The sequence below is a fragment of the Lontra canadensis genome, unplaced genomic scaffold (genome assembly GCF_010015895.1).
Source record: "Lontra canadensis isolate GAN:19392208 unplaced genomic scaffold, GSC_riverotter_1.0 scaffold36, whole genome shotgun sequence".
Lineage (NCBI taxonomy): Eukaryota > Metazoa > Chordata > Mammalia > Carnivora > Mustelidae > Lontra > Lontra canadensis.
Window position 1 is genome coordinate 13,755,722 of NW_022631030.1, and position 27,661 is coordinate 13,783,382.

At 43.6% G+C, this 27,661-nt stretch overlaps 1 protein-coding gene across 6 annotated transcripts in view; it reads right to left on the reverse strand.

Moving 5' to 3' along the window:
- The window catches only part of PRDM10 (PR/SET domain 10), a 96,301-nt gene that overhangs the window by 8,236 nt on the left and 60,404 nt on the right, over positions 1–27,661 (reverse strand). For 3 of the 6 annotated variants that reach the window (XM_032868929.1, XM_032868926.1, XM_032868927.1), the window contains 13 exons: positions 25,904–26,021; positions 22,585–22,714; positions 21,600–21,842; positions 19,913–19,924; positions 15,881–16,228; positions 14,071–14,226; positions 9,163–9,342; positions 8,379–8,489; positions 7,017–7,217; positions 6,147–6,290; positions 5,577–5,747; positions 4,195–4,335; positions 1,323–1,494 (listed from right to left, as the gene is read on the reverse strand). In XM_032868929.1, coding sequence (XP_032724820.1) covers positions 1,323–1,494; positions 4,195–4,335; positions 5,577–5,747; positions 6,147–6,290; positions 7,017–7,217; positions 8,379–8,489; positions 9,163–9,342; positions 14,071–14,226; positions 15,881–16,228; positions 19,913–19,924; positions 21,600–21,842; positions 22,585–22,714; positions 25,904–26,021 — 2,127 coding nt within the window. The remainder of the gene's footprint in view (positions 1–1,322; positions 1,495–4,194; positions 4,336–5,576; positions 5,748–6,146; positions 6,291–7,016; positions 7,218–8,378; positions 8,490–9,162; positions 9,343–14,070; positions 14,227–15,880; positions 16,229–19,912; positions 19,925–21,599; positions 21,843–22,584; positions 22,715–25,903; positions 26,022–27,661) is intronic. The other 3 variants (XM_032868930.1, XM_032868928.1, XM_032868931.1) reach the window with 2 other exon arrangements.

Below are 27,661 nucleotides of genomic sequence, written 5' to 3' on the forward strand. Positions count from 1 at the left end.
ACAGATGAGACAAGATTGGCCCTGAGTTGGTATAAAGTTGGATAATGGGCACAATGGCATTCATTATACTATTCTATTTTTGTGTATTTTTAATGTTTCCCCTAATAAACAACTTCAATTCCAGAATCTTTTCTCCAGGTTTTCTATTATTCCCATGGCAATCATTTCACCTTTCTTTCACAGGAATTAAACTTAGTATAAATGTCTACTTACCAGGGTTCTCCTGGCAGTTACCATGAGTTGAAGTCTTTCCCCAACTAGAAACAAGACTCAGCCCTCATTGTGACGACCAAAATTTAAGAGACCAGATTGTAAAAATAACAAGAAGATAGAGTTTGAGCCTGATTCCATACCAAATCCACATAACACAGCCAAAGGTCAAGGACAATGGAGACAGACTCAAAGAAAGAAATCAATAGTAGGAGGAAGGCCAGCACTGGCCTTCCCAACTTCTCAGCCCCTACTGCTCCTAGTTGCTACTATCGACATCTAGCTATTCCTCTGTTCTAGATCTTCATCATAAAGATCTCGTGCCTTCCAGCTCATATCCAAGGCTGCCATTCTCACCAAAACTGTTAACTACTAGGACCTTCAGCCGCCATCCTTTTGCTGCTTCTGTAGCACTAATCTCAGGGTTTTGAAAGCCATCCACTCATCTCTCTCTCTCTACTGGATAATGATCTCTTTGAGTCAAAGACTATCTTATAAGGAGAGGCCACACTGTGTGGTGGTTTGGAGTTCTAAGCCTCTAGTTACTAGCTGGGTTCCTTGGCCAGTCATTCTGAGTCTGAGTTTCCCTATCAGTAAAGTGCAAATAACAACTGTATTTACAGGTTGTTGTGAATACTGAATGTAGTATATATGTGGCTTAGAACCATTCCTGGCACCTAGTGAGAGCTTAATGAAAGCTGGCTAACATTACTACTGTGTGGTGTTACTGACGGGAATGTCAATATTAATTTTTTGTATATCCAGGATCTAGCACATCCGCTTATACAAAGATTCTATTCAACGAATGTTGATGGAAGAGATGACTCACCACCATCAATATACCCTAGATTCATCTATTCTGCTATCGAGTCCCTCTGCCTACACTTTCTCTGGCAGTACTCCTGATGGCTCTGAAATGGATCGCTCTCTGAGATCAGAACGCCACCTTGAATTTGGTCATGAAACTCGTTCAAGGATATGCACCACAGAATGTAGAAAATGGCCAAGGATACTTTAACCCAGAAAACTTACTCTAAAGCTGACAAAATTATGACCCTTGACTGTAAATTTCCCACCCATGCGCTAGACCCCCATCCCCGGTTCTGACTTACAGTAGCCACGGAAGGAATTCCAAGTGCTGGGCAGGTAGGTGTGCTGTACAGAGGAACCCTGCTGCTGCTGCTGAAGAGCCTGGCCTGGTGTGGAGGCGCCGCCTTGGATATGGGAGGGGCTGAGCCCTTGCTGGGACTGCTGGGAGGCAGGGCTCAAGGACTGTCCAGCTGCCTAGAGAGAAAGACAAGGCGCAGATAGAAAACCAATCACTTCCAATAGAGTTAAGACTCACAAATAACTGAAGGGAGTAAATCTGGCTAGTATGAATGATAACACGGAAAGTGTGGTTGCTAAAATAATACTATTTTAAATAAGAAGAGGATTAATGAAAAGGAATCATAACTATCAAAACCCAATTCATTTTCCAAGGATTATCTACAAGAATATCCACAAAATTAATTTTACTAAGCTCATTAGAAAGATAAATGAATGAAAGTCTAAGTATCTTAATTACATTAAGATTTTTAAAAATTGAGGAGCTAAAGAGCTTGCCTATGTCACAGAGTGAATCTGTAACACAAACTGAAGCAGAACCCAGAAATCATCATTTCCACTGAGTACACTGGGAAATCCCACTCACTTAGTGGAGATAAACACAGGTGTGGAGGTGACATCCAGAGAGAGGCTTATTCCTGACCACAGGATAGAGCCCAAACTCTCTAGTTTGCCCTGCAAGCCCTCCAGATTCCAGCTCCAAACTACCTTCCCAACTTCTCTCCCAAACATCATTTCCTATTAGTAAACAGTTTTCCATAAATGTGCCAGTTTCCCACCTCTGAGCCTTTACTCACAATGAGAGCGTATTCAGATCCTAATGCCTTGCCCAACTACCATGTCAAAATCATACCCCTCCTTCAAGACCTAACTCAGATACCATTTCCACAGAAACCTCCTTGATTCCCTGCTAAATGTAATCTTTCCCTCTTCTGAAAGCCCAGAACTTATCTATATAGCCACATCATCCTCAGACCCAGGCAAGACACATCTTTAGACCATGGCCCTGGAATATGTGTCCCCTTCTAGGTGACACTTGGGAACCACAGTCCCCCATTCCCTGTGGAAATGGCCCTGCACCCACTTCCAGGGCCTGCACAAGTCTCTTGCCTGGGCCTGTCATCTTGCAGGGGTCCTATCTCTTGGATGTGGGCTCCTCTAAGGGTATTTGGCTGCAGGGGACCAAGGGGGTAGCTGTGGGATCACCTTTGCAGGGATGTGGAAGTAGCTGGGACACGTGGGTTGGGGTGTCCACATGGGTACACAGAAGGCCCTGTGAGGTGCAGGATGGAGGCTGGGTGAGAAGAAATGGAGAGCAGTCTTGGGGAAGGTTGTCCCTGAGCCACCACCTTCTGAGAAGGAGTCCCTCCAGCCTAGGGTTCCTTTGAGAAACTTAAAAGTGTGATACCTGTGGTGGTGGAAAAGACGGGCCCCTTGATGACAGAGGTGACTGTCTGGGAGGAGAAAAAGTGACAGAAACCTCATAGCCGCTGAACCTCACACTAGAAGGAGAGCGGCCACAGATGGCAAGCAGCAGAGCCTCCCATCCCCAATGTCCCCCAGTAAACAGGAATGCAGAGAAAGTGCATGTTTATCCTGTGGATTTCCACAGCAGCTTGAAGGGCACAGAGCCAGCAAGGGAGGGAGAAATCCTTCTCTCTCTTCTTCCCGCCCCAGCCTGGCAGCTGCCAGCACCACCCATACGTTTGGCAGGAAGGCAAGTAATTTCCAATCGGCACTAACCATGTTACTTAGTATCAATTGTTACTTAGCATATATTTTTCAATTTTGTTATCATGCAAATATACGTGTCAAGTAGGAAGGCAGAACATACATTTTTTTAAAGTTTTTATTTAAATTCTAGTTAGTTGGGGCGCATGGGTGGCTCAGTCAGTTAAGCGTCTGACTCTTGATTTCGGTTCAGGTTGTGATCTCAGGGTGGTGAGATCGAGCCCCCTGTTGGGCTCCCTCCTCAGTGGGGAGTCTGCTTCTCCCTCTCCTTCTGCCCCTTACCCTGCTCATGCTTGCTCTCGCTCTCTCTCAAATAAATAAATAAAATCTTTAAAAAAGAGAGTTTGTTTCTTGGTTTGCCCCCTCTCTCTTTTTTTTTCCCCTTTGCTCATGTGTTTTGATTCTTAAAATTACAGATGAGTGAACTCATATGGTATCTGTCTTTCTCTGACAGACTTATTTCACTTAGCATAATAGTCTCTAGCTCCATCCATGTAGTTGCAAAGAACATATTTTATTTAACAGTTTGTTAGCTTAATTTGAAACTTTAAACTGCCTCGACACACAGCATGCAGGCTTTCATTTGTACTCTTATTCTGGAACCTGTGAATATCAGAAGTGAGCCTACATGTGTCCTTTCTGGTTCAAATACCTTCGCTTCATATCTTGTTTGCTTCTGTATATATGTCATAACCCTACTAGACTCCAAGCTTGAAGGGCAAGACCTAGAAACGTTTCATGCAAAGGGTAAGATTGTAAGAAATATTTTTTGAATGGATGTAGCTATGCTGTCTCTATCATACAAACACAATAATACACCACAAAGTCACAGTTCCAAAATTCAAGGAACAACTTAGCAACCGCATGCTATCAGAGAGCCATTTAGAACAGGAAGCAAAGGCCAAGGTTGTCCCTAGAATATGAGATCTCGGGGCTCCTTCTGCTCAGGGGACGCTCTTCACTTAATGCAAGTGTGCCCATAATGCCAATATAAAACCCAGAGGCAAAGGCAGGACCTATAATGAAGGCCCAAAAATCATTTCAGTAGCCCAGGTACCTAGGTCTGAAGATGATGTCTCTTCACTCACAAGAACGTTCCCGGGCCCCCAGGACCATATTGCCCTGACAAACAGTCGGAGAACATACCTGGGATGACGAGGGGGTGGAGGGAGTGGGCTCTGTGACTTGGATGTGTTGCACCTGGATGGCATGCTGGGTGTAGGTCTGAGGGTCGTGGAGCTGGCCAACGTCCACAGTGGACTGCTGAGACTGGTGTGGGGAAGTGGCCTGGGGGATGGGAAGACCAAACGCATTCTGATTAAGGGGAAGGGAGATCCATCCAGAGAAAAAATTCAGCTGCACCAATACCCCAGCAGGAGAGCAGATGGACCTTCGCATCTGGGGCTTCGCTCCCAGAGAGCCCACACCTAAGCCATGTTGGTAAGCGTTAGCAAAGATGATTGTTTTTAAAAGTTACACTTAAAAAATATAAGCCACTAATGCTTTTAATCCTGAAAGAAAAGGGCAGAAAAGGAAATATAGCTCCTCATCATAAGATGTATGAGAAGCTCTCAGGAATCAAAAGTCCTTTTCCCTTAAGCTTCATTTAATTTAATGCCTTACCCTTGACAAGAGAATTTGCTTTCAGCTCCTGACCCACTAGAAGAGTGGTCCCCAACCCTTTTTAGGTACCCCAGACATCTCTGAAAATCTGGCTAAAGTATAGTCCCTTTTTCCGGAATAATGTACATATACACCACACTTCACAGGCAATCCCAGGGATTCATAGGTTCCTCCAAAGCCTTTCGTTAAGAAACATCCCATAAGAAAAACGAGAGAAAGCACAGTCAATGACAGTAGCAACTCCTCCTTTCCTGCTCTGGTATTCATCCAAAGTGTTCAGAACAAATTAGTTCAAAGCAACAGGTCTGATCATTTGTGCCTTGAATACACTTCCTCAGCGTAATTAAATGAAACAATAGTTCTGGGAGGACTTCTTCTTTTAGCTCCCTCATCAGTGAGAATGAGCTACCAATTATCTGGTAGAAGGAAGGGCATTAGACCTCTGTACTAATAATGTGCTGATACTCAAAACTCAAGATCGTTCTTTACAACCTCCCTTTCGATGCCCAAGTCGGCACGTACCAAACAAGTTCTCCACCAAGTAGTCAACTTTGGAGCTCAAGGACTCAGAAGAGGCTCTGAAAGATCACAGGGGACTGTCCCAGGTAGCACAGGAAGAGAGTATACATGGCAGCCCGAAACAGCTAGACTGCTCTTTTTTTTTTGACGGCTCTTGAGGGAAATCTCTTACACCGCTAATTCCACAGCCCTGTACAGCCCGGAGGGCAGGAGAGCTTTACAACAAAAGCCTTAGACTCAGACCTTACATGCAAAGCACGTGACGTGGAATCCAGCTCTAGGTCTGAGAATTGGGTGCTTTTGTTGACCACCGCCCCCCACCCCAGCCCCGCCATATTGGCTAGTGGCCATATGACATTGGTGAAGGTGAAGAGAAACATGTATACCGGAGCCACTTGAACCACTTGAAGCTGTATGTGCTGAGGCTGCTGAAGACCAGATGTCGACTGAGACACGGGAATGTATTGAATTCTCTGGTAGTCCCCCTGTGACGTTCGGTAATCTGTGGTTAAGGTCTGGGACAGTTCTGTCATGGCTTGGGTTAGGAGGTCTGTTGTCTAGAAAAGTCACAAAAACCACATTAGCTGGTGACACTACTGCTTGTACAAATTAGCCCTGAGCTCAGGCAGGAGAAATCCGAAGGTGAGAAGATACTGGAAGATTACCCATGTGTCTGCATCTGCCTGTCTGTGTCAGCCCCAGTGGGGCTACCAGAGAGGTTCTGACAGTCTCCCACACAGGAGCAGCACTGAACATTTATAGCTGCCCCTTCTACGGAGAGCTTTGGAAAGCATCAACCAGGAGACCAACCATAAGCATAATGCCCTGGGTAGAAAACTGAAGGATAATGGGCTACCTTTGCAGCCAATTACAGAGCAAGTCAGACATGGCTTTGGCATTGGAAGCCGTGATAGGCACCAAAGGGGACGAGGTGCCCTTACCAGCCACACACTTACCACCACGGTCTCCCCGGTAGCACTGTCTGTGGTTAACACAGCTGGGGTAGCACTGATCACAGCTGTTGTCAGTGGCGGATGTAAGGTATTAGGGAGCTGGGCATACTCTGGATGCTTCTTCCGAATGTGCTGTACCATCTTGGTCTGGAAGAGTATGACAAAACCAAGAATCGTTACTAGAGTTAGTTATTTGCCATTTTTCTCAAACTCAAACCCTGCCAAGAGTCCTAAAGTCTTTCTGGATTTGCCTTGAAAGAAAGAAGGTATGGTGCTCCTCCCAAAGCAGCACAGGGTTTACGAGAGAAAAAGAAGAGGTAGAGAAGAAACTGAACACCCATGGGACCCCACACCATCAGGCAAGGGCAACACATCTCATTCATGGTAACCCCTCATCCCCCCAGTACCTGCAGCAACCAATCACAAGCTCCCCGCCCCCCACAACCAAGAATGACCCCCTTTTCAAGATCTCTCATGTAAGTTCCTACATAGTTCCTACAGAAGTAGGGAGTTCCTAGAAGTAAACCTATAGAAGAAGTAAACCTGTAGAAGTTCCTACAGAAGTAAACCTGAGCTCATAAAGCAGGAGCATAACTATTCTAACACGAAACCTTCAGCATACCGAGGGGAAAGGAAACCAACTGAATGCTCAGGTTATGTATGAGATACACTAACTCTGGGGAAATTCCACATATCCTCTTCCCATACTGGATTTACAGTTCCTATTCTCAGGAAGTAGCTCCTTAGCCATCTGAACTAGGAAAACACCTCTGACAGCCCCCATCAATCCAGAAGAAGCCAACTGCCACCTTCTCTTAGGAGATTCCTTCAATAATGACCTTGATTCAGATGCATTCAAAGCCCTTCCCATACCTTGCTGCTGTACTGTTTGGAGCAGTGAGGGCAGCAGACAGGGGGGGTGGCTATTGTGCCCGTGAGCTGGGTGTGGGTGCTCAGCATGGGGTCTGGCTCTCCAGGGCCAGCTGGACGGAGTTTGCGAATGCTCGGTGGGAGCTCAGCCCCTGGATGGTTCTTCAGAATATGGGCTTTTCGCTTGCTGGCACTTTTGTAAACCTGCAAATTCAAATGCTTTGTCACAAAAGCAGCATACGGGTCCACCTTCTTACTTTAAAGCACACTCTCTAACAATTCCGTTGTTAGATAGGAGAAATAAGAAAAGGTATTCAGGTAGCCCAAAATAAAATATATGAACAGCTATAATGAAGGATATATAAAATAAGAACATAATGTAGATAGGCTAGGCATCTCTCTAGAATTTATACATCTAAGATAGTAATAATAAAAATACCCCTTACCCTGAAGTTTAAGAGGTAGATACACAATCACAGAAAAAGAATTGTTTCAAAGCCCAGATCATCCCACTTAGCCTTTCTACAAAAGCTCTCATATGTTTACTAGATGTCAAAGAATCTTCCAAAATGGCAAGTCTATAAGTGACTAGTACCTCCAATGGTAAATCTATGCTTTAAAAAGTTTCCCAGGGGCGCCTGCGTGGCTCAGTGGGTTAAAGCCTCTGCCTTCGGCTCAGGTCATGATCCCGGGGTCCTGGGATCGAGCCCCACATCGGGCTCTCTGCTCAGAGGGGAGCCTGCTTCCCCTTCTCGCTCTCTGCCTGCCTCTGCCTACTTATGATCTCTGTCTGTCAAATAAATAAATAAAATCTTTAAAATATATATATATAATAAAATAAATAAATAAATAAAAAGTTTCCCAGTTTTGAGCTAACACAACTACATCGTATAAGGAAACAATATTACAATGAAACAATAGGTGTATATTTGGTTTTTTTTGTAACTGCACAAAAGTAAGGACGAAATAGTACAGTCTTCCATTGCAAAACTTGTCCACATCCTACTCAATCTTCTAGAAATCCCAAACCCATTGTATATATTTTACAAGTAGGATGATAAACAATTTCATTTTAGAGCCTAGGAATTTAAAATGAATTTATATACTAAGCCCTTGGTAAGCCTCTACTTTTTAAAACAAAACCACAGAGAGAAGGAAAAACATTAAACACAAAGTCAACTAAAGCTTAGGAAAAAAATTTTGGCTTAAAATGAGACGGCACTTGTAGCCCTTGCTCATCTGAATGGAAAACTACTGAGAGCCAGGGGACCATCTGTTAAGAGTAACTGTAAGATCCCAGTATATTTATACATGCAGACAAAGGGCTCCCAGAGACGCATCCCAGCGTGGATAGTTTCCTTTTACCTTATCACAATACTGACAAAAGTAGTCGCGGTTGGGCTTTATGATGGGGAGGGTTAGCTCCGGCACCTCCTCAATCTTCATGTCTGGGTGCCTCTTTGATAAGTGATTTACCTAAAGGGGAAAAAAGCAAACGAGAAAAAGAGAACCCATTACAAAGAGAAGAGAACCAAATGCTCCGGTCTTGACTGCCAGAAGATGGAATCCTCTGAAGCCATGCCCCAAAACAGTAAGGCATGTGGCCAGATCTCGCATTTCCAGGCCCATCTGACATGAAGCCTTAACAGTCACGGTTAGCAGGAGTTACCAGTCATTCAGCAAATCACTGAAGGGTCACTGCGGATTCCACGATGAGAAAGGAAATAGCATGAACCCAGTGCACACACCCTGCTTTGAAGGGCAGTTTCCTACTACTGCTCTTTTGCATCTGGAAAGGGGAGGCATTAAGGGAGCAACTGGGGAGAAGGATAAACCCCACCAGAAAGGATGTTCAGGAACACAAGAGAGAAGGAAATGAAATAGAAGGGCAGAGACTGAGCAGGGCAAAGCAAAAGAAAACTTGTAATAAGAAGTGACAGAGAAAGACTCGTCCCAAGAGGTCAGGAGAAATGAGCTGTGCCACAGGAGGGCAAAGGGACACTGGGAAGAACTCCAAATTGGGCGTCACGTGCTTCTGGCTTTTCCTCTAGCCCCTGACAAAACCTACTGAGAATTTCGCACAGAATACTGCACAGAAGCCATCACCATAAACAGAAGCGGGTGGGTCTGGTAGCCGCTTGGCACTGACCAGCATGCCTCGTCTCCGGAAGCCCATCATACACAAGCGGCACTTGAACGTGAAGCTGTCGTAGTCCGTGGACGTGATGCGAGGCTTGAACGTCTTGGAGCGGCTGATGCGGTCAGCCTTCTTGGCCTCCCTCTCAGGGTTGTGCATTCTCTGCATATGTTCCCGTAGCTTGTCTTTCCGCTAGTTAGAGAGAATGTTTGAAAAGGCAGGGGAAGGGGGGAGCCGAGGGCAGAAAATTTTTAATTGAAGGGATTAAAAAAAGCAAGTTACAAGTTACCAGTAAGCACAACCTACCAAGAGGCATCCGAGTTGCTAGGGTGCTGGACAGGGACAAGGACAACAGACAAGGACATGGCAAAACCCTGTCTGATAGCAAATAAGTGTGCTCCACTGAGCCTTGCCTTTTGGGAAGGAAGAAATTATGTGTATTATGGAGAAGATCAAAGGATAATGGAATGAACTTGGTATTAAGAATTACAAGACAGGGGCACCTGGGTGCTCCAGTCAGTTAAACGTCTGCCTTAGGCTCAGGTTATGGCCCCAAGGCCCTGGAATCAAGCCCCGAATCGGGCTCCCTGCTCAGTGGGAAGCCTGCTTCTCCCTCTGCCTCTGCCTGTTGCTCCCCCTGTCAAACAAGATCTTTAAAAAAAAAAAAAAATTACAAGATACATTGATAACGAATGATAGGTAATACTGTATTTACAAAGCCATGTGTATGTTCAGTTCCCACACATTCTAACAAACATTATGATGCTTTTCCAAATCCCACATAAATTTAAGTATTTCTCATCTTACGGATTTAGAAGTTCATGTAAACAATCACACTGCCCACTATGGATGGAGTATATGGTCTAGGTCACAGGTCTTAGTCTGATGACCTAATCTAGCGATACAGGTTTATACGAGTCCGTAGAGAGAAAATCAGGCAGAGCCTATCCCAATGGAAAAAAATTCAGAAACATGCCAGCTCCCTTCTTCAGCATTTCTCTCTTCTCTTGGACATGATTAAACTCTTATTGGCCTGATAAAGATTCTGGCCCTTTCCACAGAACAGTTCTCCCCACATTCTGGTATAAGGACTTCTATTTAACCGCTGCCTTTTCTCAGCACGTTCATCTATCAAGTATTTCTCGAGTGCCCACCGAGTATTGGGAACCATTCGAAGTTCAGAGTTCAACGCTAGGACCCCTCACTTACCTCCTCCTTCTGCTGCCATGGATAAAACACGACCACTCTCTCCTCCTACCCCACCCACCTCATTCCCGGGAAGCCCATCAGAGAATTTCATCGTCTCCTACGCTGCAGTGAAGTCTGGATTACAAGCCCTGTCCTAAATAACAGTATTTCTGAGTGTCTTTAGATAAAGCTCAACACCTCAGACTTCTATTATATTTCTACTTTTTCCCCAGCATTGGTCTTCACTAATCTCCCCCCACCCATTCTCTTTAAAGGACCCACTTATTATAACTGAATCATTACGTGAGCCTGAAAGCCACCTGCTCCTACTACACCCAGCTCTGCATACACATTCGCTGAAGGCCATTTCTCAGCATTTTCCATCCTAACGGCCCTAAAACCAATCCATTATGCCCCACTCTCTCCTCCTGCCTAAACCCTGCTGCTGGATCAGCAATGTTCCCAAGGATCTAGCCTCCCAAGCTGCACAGCCCAATTTCTCTCTGTCCACCCATCAGCCTGGCATCCAGACACGAAGTCCTACAAATTCTCCCTCAGATGTTTGTCTTGAATACAGGCCCTCTTCTCCATGCTCATTGCCTGGGCCTTAGTTCAGCCCAGCTGAAAAATGCCCCTGGAGTGTCTTTACCCCTCTCCCTGTCCTCCTCCCACCCCTTTCTCTAGCAGGCTCCCTCTTCCCCACCCTTAAGGGAATTCAAGTGTCACCTATACCCCAAATCAGATCGAACCCTTCTCGTGGCATTTTTTTTCTCTCTATTACAGTAGCAGAAATAATTTTTTTTGAAGTTTAATTTACTGAAGTAATTTCTACACCCAACCTGGGTCTTGAGCTCATGACCCTGAGATCAAGAGTCGAGTGTCCTTCCCACTGAGCCAGCCAGGCCCCCCAGGAGCAGTAACAATTTTCAATGCACATGTCAGATTTCCTCTTTAAAGTGAGAGCACCTAAAAGTCAAGAGGTCCTACCTTTTGGAGCTTGTAGTAGGACAATTACAATTCAGTAAAAGTGCTACAACAGGCTCACAAGTTAAGGGTTCTATGGGAATACACAGGAGAAGCACTTAATCCGGGGAGGGGGGCATCAAGAAATGCCTCTGTATGAAGTAACATCAGCCAGGCGGAAGGATGAGAGAGTCTGAAAGCGTATTTCAAGCAGTGGGTTGAGAAGGAGAACAGATGCAAAGCCCCCAGCATGCCACACTGCAGTAAACCCCACGGTTCAGCAGAGCAGAGTACAAAGGGGAAGGGAGAACTGCACAGGTAACTGGGAGCCAGGCCCTGTTTTTAACTAGAGTTTGGGTGACACACAATATTATATCAGTTTCAGGTGTACAACACAGTGAGCTGACAACTCTCTCTATATATTCTATTACGGAAGCCAGATTTTGTGGTGGCTTTTTTTTTTTTTTTGTAAGTAAGCCTATATGCCCAACGTTGGGTGACCTGAGAGGAAGAGTTGCATGCTCTACTGACTGAAACAGCCAGGTGCCCCTTGGGGTGACTTCTACGTGATAAGCACTTTGAAATCTATCTAAGACGCTATTAAAATTAAAGGGTTTTTCTGAAGGCACATGATATCCAATTTGTTCTCTAGAAAAATACCTCATTATAGTCTGAAAAATGAACTGTAGATGGGTTGTGCTTTTATACTGTTTCAACTCGGCTAAGGAGAACTAACTGTATTGACATGGATCCCCTTCCTAGCATGGTTCTCAGTCTTCACGAGGAGACAGGCTCACACCAGACTGGAAGACGGGAAGGAAGCAGTGGCCAGGATGCTCCAGGAGCCGGAGGTGGGTTGCCAGGATGGCCCCGCTCACCCTTGCTGGCTCCTACTGAGCCACCAGCTCTCCTGCTGAGAGCAGGCACCGCGGGCAACTCCATGTCCACCGCCACAGGCAGGAAGATTCCTCTGTGGCCAGCACCGGCTCTCTTTCATGAGCACGCTGAAGGTGCCAGGGTCCCCAGATTCCCAGGGAAGTGCCCATTGTCCGCCCAGACCAGGGCTGCAGAAGGGTACATTAGTGACTTCTCTCCGATCCTCCAACTTCTCCTGCCAGATCCTTGCTTCTCTATCTTCTTCTATGATGTTCTTATTCCTATAAGAAACTCCCTCGCTGCATAACTCTAGTGGGTTTGCATTCCTGCTTGAACCCTACCCTAATACATCGGGTGAGAGTGAAAGAGAAAGTGAAAGGAGCAAGGTTTTTCACATGCCTGGTACTAAAATGAGATCAGGCACAAAAGAGAGAATAAAAAAATATCAAGTATCAAATGGTAGGACGGATGGATGAACAATCTGTTAACATCATAAGATAGGGACCCTTTTAGATAGATTGTTGGTGGTGGTTTTTTTTTTTTTAAGATTTTTATTTATTCATTTGACAGAGAGAGATCACAAGTAGGCAGAGAAGCAGGCAGAGAGAGAGAGAAGGTGGGGAAGCAGGCTCCCTGCTGAGCAGAGAGCCCCATGCGGGACTCGACCCCAGGACCCTGAGATCATGACCTGAGCTGAAGGCAGAGGCTTAACCCACTGAGCCACCCAGGTGTCCCCTTGCTGGTGTTTTTTAATTAAGAAACGAAAAAGAGGGGCACCTCAGTGGCTCAGTAGGTTAAGCCTCTGCCTTCAGCTCAGGTCATGATCTCAGGGTCCTGGGATCGAGCCCCGCATCAGGCTCTCTGCTCAGTGGGGAGCCTGTTTCCACCCCTCTCTCTCTCTCTCTCTCTGCCTGCCTCTCTGCCTACTTGTGATCTCTGTCTGTCAAATAAATAAATAAAATCTTTTTAAAAAATAAATAAATAAATAAATAAATAATAATAATGATAATAAAAGAAATGAAAAAGAACCTAGGCCTATTTAGAGGTCACATTAGAGTTCTCCGCAAAGGCCCAAACTGTGCTACCGTACACTGAATGCCAGCAGGATTATATTCGATGACATATCAGGTTAAAGATTGAAAATTACTTCCTATATCTCTTTATCATCTCCAAATTCTATACGATGCATCTTTTTAAAATTAGTTTTTCCCTTCTGCATCCGTCTCTGATTCTTTTCCAGTTTCTGTGACAGCATGATCTACAGTCACACTTACTAGTGTTTCTCTATTCAATGTGAGCCATCTGATTTCCCAATGAAACATACTTTACTCTTTTCCTATTTCCTTGTTTAACTCTTATCCCTGAGTCTCCTGTGAGTTTGCCCCTTGCTTCTTCTAAAGTCTAGGCAGGCTACCAATACTTACGAGGTCTTCTTTTAATCCTGGAGGCATGACTCTTTCCCAAAGTTGCCCAAGCCATTCGGCATCCCACAGATCTCCTGCCTTCCTTAGAGGACAGGTCTGAGACCTTCAGGGCTCCATCTCCAGGCTCTGATACGTAATAGGTCCCCAATAAAAATCTCTCCATTTGGTAAGTAAACGCATTGTTCTCTCGGGACTTCAAAGCAATGTAGTTCCACTTATTATACATTTGGATTTTTTAAGGAGATGGGTTATCACTCTTTCAGCAATTATATTAATTATTTGGGGATATTAAGGTGAGATTTCCCCTCATTTCATCATAATAACCACGTCAAACGCGAGACATAAAATGCATCCCTAGTTCAGCTCTTTGTAAGCAGGTGATTAACTGATGGCGTGAACAGGCACGAATCCTTAGCCCCGCGAAATTTCCGTGACCGTGAGAACGTCAGGCCGTTCACTGCTTCTGTACCTTAAATTGTTTCCCACATGTGGAACACAGGAAATCTTTGCGGTCCGAATGTCGGAGCATGTGCAGGCGCAGTTTGTCGGGCCGGCAGAACGCCTTGTCGCACTCCGTACACTGGTAGATCTTTTCGGAGTGGAAGCTTCGCACGTGTTTTTTCACCTGGCAGTTGAAGACACGAGTCAGTCAGAGGACCCAAGGAAAGGACAAATGGCGGCTTATGAACACTAGAGGGAGCCAAACGCATTCCCATGGATTTCATCGGCCCCGCGGCCTCACCCAATCAGATGGGATTGGTAAGTGACCTCAATCACACACAGCACCCCTGTCACAAAGAAACACAACAAGAAGCCAGAAAGCCTTATAAATCTTAACCTCCATATAACTTGAAGAAGAGGAACAAAGAGTACTTGCTCAGTTAAAGCCCTGATCGCATGAGACCCATTTTTCTTTCTCTCCTTTTTTAAGATTAAAAGCAGAATTCCTCTGGATTTAAATAAATCTCGGTAAAAATTATCCACAGAAAGATTAAAAAAAAGATTCTTTCTCTTTCCTGCCTCCAACATGTAAAAAAGCAATTTAGCCCCCTTTCAGTATTTGGTCCTTTTACATCTTTCCATCAAATCAGGTTCCGACAGGGATGCGTGGGTGACTCAGTTCCTTAAGCGTCTGCCTTCAGCTCAGGTCATGATCCCAGGGTCCTAGGATGGAGCCCTATATCGTGATCCCTGCTCAGAGGGGAGTCTGCCTTTCCCTCTCCTACTCCCCTCGCTTGTGTACTCTTTCAAATAAATAAATAAAATCTTGGAATTAATAAACAAATCAGGTTCTGAAGAATAAAGACATGAATTTGATGATATAAAATACATTACCCTTTTCTGAGAACAACACAATACCAGTATCATTTCTCCTTAATTGGGACTTATTCCCCATACTTTTGGATAATTTAAATAAAGGAATATGACCTCTGAATTTCCTTAGCCATAAATACCCAGTGAAGGAGAGCTGTGAACGACATCTAAGTAGTGAGTCGTAGCAAACTATTCCTATAAGATATTTTGCTTCATTGTTTTTTGAGTCTCTTTTGCCATTAGATTCTGCCATAAGCCACTTTTCTAATTGTTGTAGAGTGACAAAATTACCAAGGTTCCCCATACTAGCAGAACTATGAGCTCCTTTTGTCTAGGTAATTTTTTTTTAAAAGAGAAAATATTTTTACTAGATATTTATATTTAATTATTCATTGACTAACATAGAACTAGCAGATCATCACTTGACGTTCAAATGAAATCATGAATATTCTGGAATTTATCCTCACCTATTTTGCTCCAGAATATAGTCCAGGGAAGGAGGTCAGTGCTTGATACAAAAGTATATTATATACCAACTCTCTTTGTCTCCTTCCAAAATGCATGACCTTAGTAAAGCAAGACAGGATACCACAGTAGTAGAGAGAAAATGTTTCCAGGCCAAGAAATGGGAGTATGTCTTCTACAGGCTCTCTACATTTTATGAGTAGAGCGTACTGGCAAAGATTAAGAAAGACTTTGTAAAAATGATAATCAGATCTGGGTATTTGTTCCTTGTAATACAACTTAAATGTTTCAATGCCAATGTCTGATTTGGACAATTAAGGGTTATGATGATGTGTCACTTATCAAAAGTAGCTTGATTGAAGAAATACCGTTCTCAACCGTAAAGTTGTTTCAAGGACGGGATGAAAATGCAGGCGGTAGGCAGTCTCAATTTTCCAAACATCGAAGTTTCTTTTAACAAAGAAGAAAAGCGTACGGGAGTCTCAGGAATAGACACTCACCTGGATAAAATCTGGGAATCGTTTCTTACAAGTTGGGCACGTGAAGCAGCCATCATTGATATGAATGGCCACATGATCCTTCAACAGATCAAGGCGGTCAAAGGATTCTGGGCAAAAAATGCAAGAATAAGTCTTCTGGTCCGAATGGAGCTTCATGTGGCTCTCCAGGGACGCACTGCTGATGAAGCCCTTGTTACAGAGATCACAGGTCAGCGGGCAGTTCCCCTCCCGCCCGTGGAAACGCAAATGTTGGTCCAGTTTGTCCTTTTCCCGGAAGGCCTTCCCACATTGCAAACACTTAAAAGGCCGGAAGGACTTTCGAATAAACAGATGCTGAAGAGCTGCGTTCTGAAAGACACACACAAACGGGATCATTCAGCGAGGAGTCAAGCCGGCAAGCAGCTCGCACACCTACAGAGAAAGAGGATCGTCTCTGCAGTCAGACTTTTCATAGACGTTAAACTCCAGGACACACAGTGGAAAGATTTTTCTGGTGAAGACGTGAAAACTAAACCCATGCCCAGAGAAGATCCCCCTGAAAAGCAAACCTTTTTTATGTCTTACGATACTTATGGATGTATGGGTTTGTTTGGGTTCTTTTTTTTTTTTTTTAAATAATTTAAGTCAGTCACAGCCAAAATAGCATTCCCAATAAAAGATCTGTATGATAAAACAAATTCCGGAGTTGAGCAGAGCAACAATTGGAGATTTAGAAGAAGTGACGTGGGATGAGTCACACATGCATGAATGAGGTTGGAGCAAGTCAGCCAAATGTGACTTGCTGAAGTTCTTGAGAAAAGGAATTCAAAGCTTGATTAAAATGTTTAGGAAAAAAAAAGATATAAAAAAACGGAAGAGTAGTACTTGCCAGGGGCTGGTGAAGGAGGTAATGGATACAAGGTTTCTTGGAGAATGATGAAAATGTTCTGGAATTCTAGTGGTGATGGTTACACAACTGAGAATATTCTAAACACTGCTTGTAAAAGGGTGAATTTTAGGGTCCATGAATTATATCTCAATTTAAGAAAGAGAACTTGAAAGAGAAATGAAGGATACAGATATATATGAACATGTTCATTCATGAGATAAGGATATATGAGCACACATTATAAATGGAATGTGTATATTTGACCACTTCCTACTTAGAAAATGCAGAAGACAAGTTCTCTGTGTAGCTAGTTAGTTCCACTGGTTAAAAGGCCATGATAAGGGACGCCTGGATGGCTCAGTTGGTTAAGCAACTGCCTTCGGCTCAGGTCATGATCCCAGCGTCCTGGGATCGAGTCCCACGTCAGGCTCTTTGCTCATCAGGGAGCCTGCTTCTCCCTCTGCCTCTGCCTGCCATTCTGTCTGCCTGTGCTCGCTCTCTCTCCCTCTCTCTCTCTCTCTCTGACAAATAAATAAATAAAATCTTAAAAAAAAAAAAAGGCCATGATAACAAAGTTAAGACTATTTTTTTGTTCCCTGTCTAGACTACTCAATTTTCCTTTTTTTTTTTTTTTTTTTTTTGCTGTCACAGATTGTGCTTCTAATGCTGATTAGCCATTTTATTGTAAATTCACGCTCTTGTTATAGGGAATCCAAGTGAGAAAATACGGATATTCAGTGCAAATTCATCACTACCACTGGAAAAACAACTTATGCTCTACTGAGAGCAGATCAACAGAATCATCTTTCACACAGGGAATACAGAATCAATATTTTAGCTATACTATAATGAAGACTCACTCATAGGTTCCTCAAAAGACCAGAGGGAAAGCTCTAAAGAGCTCTGGGGAGGAGGGGAATTCCCTCAAAAAAAAAAAAAAAAAAAAAGTATCTGTGAATGGGTATGCTTACATAACCAAGGAAATAGTAACTGAAGCATTAATGGAGACCTTGATACGTTATTGGTGCAATGAAAAAAATACAATGAACCATGCTTAACCCCCAACAAGAAGCAGCTTCTAAACTAAATTCAGTGGGAAATAATCATTCAGAAAAAAGCAGAATAACCTTTTTTTCTATAGTGAAAATTCTGAACACAGTTACTATATGACAGAAAACTTCCTCCTCTGGGTTCTCTCTCAGGGCCAGGAGAGAGATTTTACCTACTCGTTTATCTTGAGGTGATACTTAGAAATTCTGTTGTGTTCCCCAGTGGACGGAGACTGCTTCAGGACTGCATTATATCATATTCTCCTTTGTATCTAGATCCCTTCACATATAGCTTAGCTCATAGGAAGTGTTCAATAAAAACTCCAGAATTAATGAAATGCATTTCATATGAGAAACAGAAAGAATTCTTTCAAGATCCTTCTACAGCACCTGCAGAGATCTGCAGGTGCAGACCACCCTCATGTCAGCCACAGAGTCTGCTTGTGCTTTATCATCCTGTTCGACAGGTACCCAATCTTTTTACTCTATCTGAACAAATATTTATTGCACAGAAAAGCTCTCACTATTCGGGCGACTTTGAAAACTTAATGGAAATATTGCAAACAAACAAGTACTATCCCGAGATTCAGACATGCAAGATATAGAGTGCTTTCAGCATGTAAGAATCATTTCCTTTATCCAAGTTTGATATGGTTTCCAAGGGCAGACACAATGTACAATTGCTCTTGGTTCCATTGGGGATTCCACTCCTCTTGGGGTGCCAAATCTAGAACCCGGTTTTGTTTTGGACTATTATGCTAATAAGTCTTCTGTCATTTCTGATTAGTTTGAATATCCTCAGACACTTGATCGCTGAGCAGCCACTGGGCTCCTCGGTCTTAGTTCTGTCCACAGACCTTGTTTTTGTTGTCCTTTTAATTCCCATGGAGCCCTGAAGATCATATTCCTCTGATCCTCATGTAATCTACACAGTACAAGGCAGTGAAAGTGCTGAAACTGTCCCCACCCCTTGACCCACTTGCAGGCCATTTCTACTCTAATTCTACATTCCAGTGTAGCTCAGAGCTCTGCTGGCACACATTGCTAGAAGAAACCATGAGAAGTGGCAGAAAAAGCACAGACGGATCCATTATGGATCTTCTGACCCCTGAGTTGCCGTCAGCCAGGCACACAACACTATACGGTCCAGAAGATACTCTGGGTGCCAAAATGCTATGATTGCTGCCATCTGCAATGGGGGTTCAACTCACATCGAAGTGAATTCTAAGACAACAGATTCTTTGTAGACAAAGACCTATACTGTTTCTGAGGTTTGATATTAATAGCTAAAGGAAATTCATTCTTGATCACTTTTCATATTATTTTGATCTTGATACCAGAAAAAAATCAATCCTGCTTGTTTTTTGGCTCATTTGTTTGTTTATTTTAACACTCCTCTGCCTATTTCTACCAGATTTTCAAAGCCTTTAGTGGGCTAGCCCTACCAATGTACCTCACTCTCCGCCGTCCTTCAACTGGCACCCCACGCTAGGGTCAAGCTACAATGTGCAGTGTCCCAAAACCATTCCAAGCACATGCTTATGTGTTGGCCTTTGATCCTATGGCCAAGAGCCCTAGAAACAGCCCACTTCTTCCTGTCTCTCTCCCAGAACTTTTAAGGCTTGCTTCCTCCACAAACTACTCCCTGAACCCTTCTCATCTTTCTTTGGCCTTTCTCACTTCCCAGTTCCTAGAGCAATTACAGGCTGCACTTTCAAATTTAGCCCTTGACTCTAAGATCCATTACATGAGCACTCTCTCCCTAATTAGATGGTAAGCTCCTCGCGGAGAGGACTCATGGGAAGATTGCATGGCGTCCCTAGCCAGGGCTGAGTATGCAGTCAGATCTCACTACCATTCCCTAAGTCATCCAAATTGTTGTAGAACTGGACGGGATCCTGGAGATCACTTAGTCCTACCCTTCATCTGGGGTAGGAGGAATCTGCCACCCACAATGTATTCATCGGTCTACCTGAAAATAAATGGTTATTCATCGACTGATTTGCAATTACGGTAGATTCCACCAGGTTTTAGCAAGTACAGGTTGCAAAGAACAGCAGGTCAGCAAACACGTCAATAACGTTCTGTTACGTGGAACACAGGAAACGAACCTACCTGCAGCTCCAACTGAGCAGGCAGCATTAGAGGAGAGAAAAATAGTTACATTACCAATGGGATTGGAAGACTTCCCTTCAGTTGGTCATTACCAATCTGGAGAGAAAAGATGAAAAAATACATAGCCCTAATTTTTAGAAGGTGTGAGAGAAAGAAACACAAGAGCTCAACTAAGACTGACCTCCAAAAGCCAAGTGCACGTGGCTTTTGCTTTGACGCAAGGAATCTCGTACCCAAACCAGACACCCAATGCACTGAAGGATATGAACACAGTTAGAGCTACACTGGGCTCGTACAACCACGACTTCACTGCATGTGTGGGCTTTCAGTTTGGGTTGTTTTTATGGGGGTTTTTTTCCTGTAAAAAAATTAAATCTTGTAAGCATTTCTCTGGACTTGGTGAAAAATCAGAACGGCCAAAGCAGAAAAGACAGTCATGGAGCAAGAGTAAAATGCAGATTGGGAAATAATGTAGAATGATGGATTAAGAAGGTATTAATTCATACCTCTTTGCCTTTCTGGTCTATATTTACATATGTTTCCACAGCCTTTGGAAAGAATATACATGGAGCCAAAAGAATTCTACGTTTCCATCACAGGACCCTAATAAAGACTACTTAGCCTCAGAGCGCTGACAACCTTTCAATGTTATTATATTGCTATAAATTTTAAATGTATTTTTACAGGAAGGCATGGACTAGACTATTTTTCAAGGTCTCTTCCAGTCTACAGGCAAGTAAGAAGACCAAGAGAAATATAAGCTACGTGTAGGCAAGTGAGAAGACCAAAAGAAACATGAGCAAAAACAACCACGTCTCTCAAAACTGTAAGGCCTAGAAAGTTATACAAAAAAAACTCTTTCTAGCCACACATAAAGTACAATAGAAGTATATACCTCTGCCATAGACAGTGGTATAAGTCTTCGTTGTCTGGATGTAAACTGGTCAGCACATGTGCTTATCCCACAAAACTCTATTGTTCTCCACATGCCTCTCCTCCAGGAACTAACTCAGACTCCAGTGCTATCTGTGAGGTAAGAGTAACACACATCTGACCTGGAGGCCATGGAGGCTGGGTGGCCGCATGGTCTACAGTTGAGACACAGGCCACAGAAGTGTAACAATGACCAACTCCCAAATCTGGTACTTAACGTCAGGCTGTCCCGGGTGTATAAACTCTACCTGCCACAGCAATGTGGACACAGGTCCCTTTGCGATGATGAGTAATGACATTTGCCAGTCTTCCTTTGGAAACTGTAGACAACCAAATTCATGTACCCGAAATTAATCTGAGAGCTATCATTAGGCACGGAGTAGAGTGGCTTCAGTGTAAATAATTATTATAATTAAACCTACTTATTTCCCCATTTCCCATCTGTGAGGTTAGGGATCCAGAGAGCTATCCTACTCGAACTATCCTAATCCAGAAGCTGCCAAAAGCCAAGCTTCTGTGTCATCACTAAATTGATGGAATCTAGGACCAGCCATTCCAGGCTGTCACAGGACACAAAGACACTGAGAAGTAGTTAATACATTCTTCCTAGATAAGGGGATCCAGTGTATGGTAGGCTAGATGCAAGATTTCAGAGTGGATGGTGAGTGAGTTGGGAAAAACATGGCATCTAGAAAGCCAGTCGACTGGAGAAAGGGCAGCACCTCGTGAAGGAGGAGCTCTGCTTCCCACTTACTCGAATACGCTTGGCTCTGCGCATGTCATCCGCCGTCAGAGTGCTCTGGGTGGGCAGCACGCTCTCCTCGTGCTGGGGCTGCAGGTGTAGGCTATGAGTTTCTGGCTCGTGCTCCAGAGAAGGCTGGGTTTCCTGTGGCAGCTGAGGGATGGGGAGGGTGGTCTGTTCTGGTTGATCTAGCCCATTCAGAGTAGCTGGCTCAGCCTCATCGAACTGTTCCTTGGTGGAAAAATGTAGCAAGTCCTGAAATTGCAATAACCAGGAATTATTTCCCCAGCTAGATAGAGACTCAAGCTAGAGTGCCAGCTAGGATTTAGAACTGCTGCCTATTTTTTAAATCTCTAGAGTCCTAATGCTCAGAAAAAAATAGTCTCCCTCTGGGAAAACTATCCAAGATTAGGTAACTATCCACAGGATGTAAAACCTTGATATTCCAGACTGCTTCATGAGGAAAAGACTCTGACAGGAGAACTCAGCTGGAATAAGACCATTTTAACTACTGAAACTAATTAAACAGCATCCCCCAACAATATCTGGACAATTTCAACTCCTTTTTTTAGTGGCAGGGGTGGGGTTGTGAAGAGAGAGGGAGAGGGAGGGACAGAATCTTAAGCAGGCTCCATGCCCAGCACAGAACCCAAGATGGGGCTCGATCTCACGACCCTGAGATCATGACTTGATCCGAGATCGTGACCTGAGTAAAATCAAGAGTCAGACACTTAACTGACTGAGCCACCCAAGCACCCCCAATTTCAAATCTTGATGGCAGCAAAGTTGGATTTTCGTTGTAACATTCAAGAATATGTTCTGGGTTTTTTGAGAATGCCTTCTTCTCGCCTTCTCCCAGTCATCCTCTAATTAACAAGCCACCAAGCTCTGACATGGCAGGACCATCAGCCTCCAGGAGGTATCTGTACTGAAGCCTGGTAATCGTTCCAAATCCCCAGAGCAGGCGTCTAACACAGAGTTCTTCCTCCCCTGCTACCTGTGTCCCGTCGTCACACTTGTCCCCATTTTCACTGGTTATTTCCAAACGGATAAATTTTGGAGGGCGTCCTGGTCGTCGACCAGGGCCAAATCGCCTCTTGCCTCGTCCTCTTCCTCTGCCTCTTGTTCTGGGGACAGAAGATTAGGTTATAAACAATCATCGTTACACAGTACTCCCTAACAAGTATTTTCCCTCGATGGTGCTGATGAGCCCCAAATCTTGATTTCCTCTCATTTTATTACTTTTCCTGATTCTTTTTTCTACTGACAACAATCATTTTGATAATATGCACTTTCTTTTTTTTTTTAAGTTTTTTTTTTAAGATTTTTAAATTTATTTTAGAGAGCATGCTCATGCCGGTGCATGAGCAGGGGAGGGGCAGAGAGAGGGACAAGCAGACACCAGGCGCTGAGTGCAGGGTCCAACGTAGGGCTCAATTCTACCGCCCGAAATCAAGAGTAGACTGCTTAACTGACTGAACCACCCAGGCACCCTGGTAATATACACTTTCTAAATATCTCATCCCCGCCATCTATATAGCCCAGAAATATCTTAAATTATTCAGAAAAAAGGAGCTACTGAAAACTCAGAGCACTGACAACCATTTTGTTACTGAAAATTCGGAAAGCACAAACATATCTCTGAAATGATGTGAGAAATGCAGACAGGACAGAACACGCTAAGCCTTACAGTGCGTTCCTAGAGACAAGATTCCGTTCTTTCCCTCCTTCCCCCGTGCTTCACTTCCTATTCCTTCCAAGACATGTGGCTAGATTCAAAAGAACTTTCTTGTTTTGCTATAAGCTTCTGGCAGGTCAAAACAAATTTCTAGCTCAACTGTGCCATAACATGCCTTGTGAACACCAAGTAAATTTTATCTTCTTTAATAAATTTCTAGCATATAAAAATTCCTCAATAAAGGAATTCAGGAAGTGTGCCCCTAAAATCTCTTTTAGAAGATCAATGAGTGAGAGGATTAAGAGTATACTTACTTGATAAACCTGAGTATTATATGGAACTGCTGAACCTGAAACTAACCTAACACTGTATGTTAACGATACTGAAAAGGAAAGGGAAGAGAAGGGGAGGGGAGAGAAGGGAAGGGAGGGGAAAAGAAAAAAGATGTGTGTAAGAGGTATGTGTAAAATTGACCAGATCATGTTTTATTTCTCCACTTATCTATTTAGCAATTTAACAAAAATTATATGTTGTTCCAGCATTTTTAAAAGACTATTTATTATAGAAAATTCTGAACCTAGATAAATGTAGAACCCAATGTACACAATGAACCCTATGTGCCCATAACCTGATTTCAATACTTAGCTACTCATGGCTAATTTTATTCCACTGTACCCCCCCCCCCCCCCCGCTATTTCCCCCACACACTTACCCATTAGATTATTCTGAACTAAGTTCCAGACATCATTTCAATTGCAAATATTTCCACAAATATGTCTCTACAATACAAGGACTCTTTTTTCTACCTTCCATATAGATAGGTGGATAGATAGATAGATATACACAAGTATATTCCACAATACCATCATCACACCTTAAAAATCTGATAGTTATGGAGCGCCTGGGTGGCTCAGTGGGTTAAGCCTCTGCCTTTGGCTCAGGTCATGATCTCAGGGTCCTAGGATAAAGCCCCACATCGGGCTCTCTGCTCAGCAGGGAGCCTGTTTCCCCCTCTCTCTCTGCCTGCCTCTCTGCCTACTCGTGATCTCTCTCTCTCTCTGTCAAGTACATAAAATCTTTTTTAAAAAATCTGATAGTTGCTCAGTATTATTACATCTAGTCAAAGTTCAAATTTTCCTAATGGTCTCCAATTTCTTTTTAATAGGCAGCCAACAAATGTCTTTATATACCATGTGTCACGCCCCATACTAGGCAATAAAGACAAGTTATATGTGACAGTTTTTGCCCTCAGAAGTCTAATAGAGACAGCAGGCACACAAACCAAAAAATCATAGTATAAAAAGTGCTATAACAGAGCCATGAACAGAGTTCTAGAGACACCTGACAGGGAGTGATTTCACTCTCACTATGTCCTCCACCCACCTCAGACATTTACTCTTATGGCTCCCATGGTCATATCCTAGACCAGGTTACCCTCCGTAAGTATAGAGCCCCACCCCCTTACCTCAGTTCCATGCATTGCCCACTCGAATGTTATCTCTTGCTTTCCAGCTCAGACCCTCAAATCCCTGGACTCAACAATCCTTGCATCTCACCACCACCTCCAGTGTAGTCCTTCTGTCACCTGTTTGCAGTCCTACAACCTCTTGATGTTTTCTCTCCCTTCTGCCACACATAAACTCCAAAGTCATTCACTGTAACTGCTATAACCACTCCCTCTCAATTGCCATCCCTACTGCTGCTCCATCACTCCTGCTGTGTTGGCAAAGCCACCACACTGTGCCGTCCCATTCCCAGGCTGCTCAGCACTGGCATCATTGCAGCAAATGATACTGGACAATGACAAAGAGCCATGTTAGTGGTCTCACTTTATCGTCATGACCATGAGCCTCAAAAGAGCTCTTATCGGTATGATCAGAGGAAGTCATACGTCCTTCCCTAGAACACGGATTTTCCCACTTTTCTAAACACCGTGTCATTCCATCTCCTCTCTTTTCAAATCCTGTAAAAGATGGCAACACTAATGGTGTCCCATTGGTGCCACCGCATTCCAAAATACTCTCATTCTTCACCCGAACTATTAAAATAGCTTCCAACCTAACTCCCTGTCTTCACTCTTGATCCAAAGAAAGCACAAGTGACATTTTAATTTTCATCCAGCATGACATTTTGACATAAATTCACATCACAGATACTCCCTGATCAGAACCCTTTAAAGACTTATCATACTTAGAATAAAATCCAAATTTCTTACCATGACCCATAAGGCCTATCTACCAACTTACAGGATTCTCACTTATCTATTTTTATTGTACTATGGAATGAAACCTATGATTTAGTTTGATGAAGGAATCCTACTTCTGAAAAAAGTTTGCACATCAAAGATGCAGACTGTGTGCTATCTCAAGAATTCCCATCCCAGAATCTCTTAGAGGAGGCAACTAAGGGGGAAAGATCATCTACTGCTGGGTACTCTGATTATGCTAGAAAAGAAACCAACAGCAGATGAGGATGGGGGCAGGCAAAGGGAAATGACAAACAAGAACTCTCCCTCTGCAGCCCACCTGATTACCTGTCTACACACAGAAACAGCCAGAAACAAACACTCATTAGTTGACCAACAATATGGAAATGAATCTGGACCTTTAACACCCAAGTTTGCAAAACGTTCTGATACCTGCTAAACACATCCAGTTTTTCATCGTGGGAATTGAGATGCTGTTGCAACTGCTCCGAGCTTATAAATCGGCGGTTACATTCGTAGCAGGGCCAGTTCTTCTCTTGCTCACGAAGAACTGCAGTCACAGGAGAGAAATCATAATGGCTGATGACCAAGAGACAGCAATAGACCTCAAATGCCCAGTGTCCCCACCATCCTCATCTCATGTAGCCCAGTGCTCATAAACACAGTGTCTGCTATCTGCATTACTCTTTTGTTAGGAAAATCAAAGGCTAGACTTTGACAAGAGTAGCTTCTAGGATCTTATTTTCTTCTATATTCATGTAAGACATCAAAGAACTGAACTCTGTCATACTACCGTTTCCCATCTCCCCAACACACATACCCACACAGCCTCACCACACTGGAAAAACAGAAAGCGCTACCAGAGAAATCTGCATCCAGATGACTTAGGGATTCTGAACCAGGGTTCATAAGCTGAAGGCCTCTTTTATCACAAAAAGACTTAAAAGCCAATGCCCAATATAATTACTTTAACAAAATGTTAAAGTAGCTACTAAAGTTGATTATTGGCACACCCAATCCTAGCAATGCCACTCCTGAATGTGCACCAACAGAAGTACGCACATAGGTCCACTAAAAGAAAAACCTATGTCAGAATGTTCACAGTGGCACTCTTCAAAATAGTCCCAAACTAGAAACAACCCTGTTGTATAAAAAAGAATTCGGCTGGCCTTTGTCCCTGGTTCCTGGCAAACAACCTCTGAGTCTTTGGAATAGCTCACGTAACAGGAGTGCCATTGTCAATCGTGGTAGTCTTTGACCATACGTGAGATTCTCCTAAAATGACTCAAGATGGGGGGCTCCTTGTGCCAGAAAGTCAAACTGTCTGATTACAGGGTTGGAGCCTGGAGCCTTGAGCCAGGGAGCAAGAGCTGGAGGGCAAGTTCAATCATGCAGCCAACAGTTCTATCAACCTATCAACCATGCCTATTTCATGACACCTCAATAAAAACTCTGGACACTGCAGCACAGGTGAGCCTCCTGGGTTGGTAACCATACATCAGTGTGCCAAAGAGGTGACATGGGACATGGAAGCTTCCTATTTGGGGCCCACACAAACCTTGCCCTAAGCACTTCTTCATCTGGCTAGTCCTGATATGTGTCCTTTATAATAAAATTGTAATCATAAGCATAGCACTTTTCGGAGTTCTGTGAGTCATTCTAGAAAATTATCAAGCCTCAGGAGGTTCTAGCTCCCTAAACTGTAGTTAGTTGGTCAGAAATGCAGGTGGTATGGGAAAGCTAGAGCTTGCAGCTGGTATCTGAATGAAGAAAGTCTTGTGAAAGACTCGGCCCTTAACCTGCGCAATGTGACCTAATCCAGGTAAGTGTCGGAATTGCACTGTACAACCCAGATTTTCACCTGCAGCAAAACAGATGCATTAATTACGGTCTAGCCGTACTCTAGACTCCCAAAATAGCAATGAGGATGAACACTTTACAATAACACACAATATGGATAAATCTCACAAACATGTCGAGCCAAAGATTCCCAGAACATACATAATTCTAGTTATATGAAGTCTGATATGAGCATACCATATCCATGGTATTAGAAGTCAGGATGTTAGTTACACCCAAGAGTGAAGACGGCACGAGGGACTTTCAGAGCACTGGCCACGTTCTGTTTCTTCATCCGGTACAGGTTATACAGGTGTGTTCCCTTTGTGAAAATTTATCTGACCGTATGCT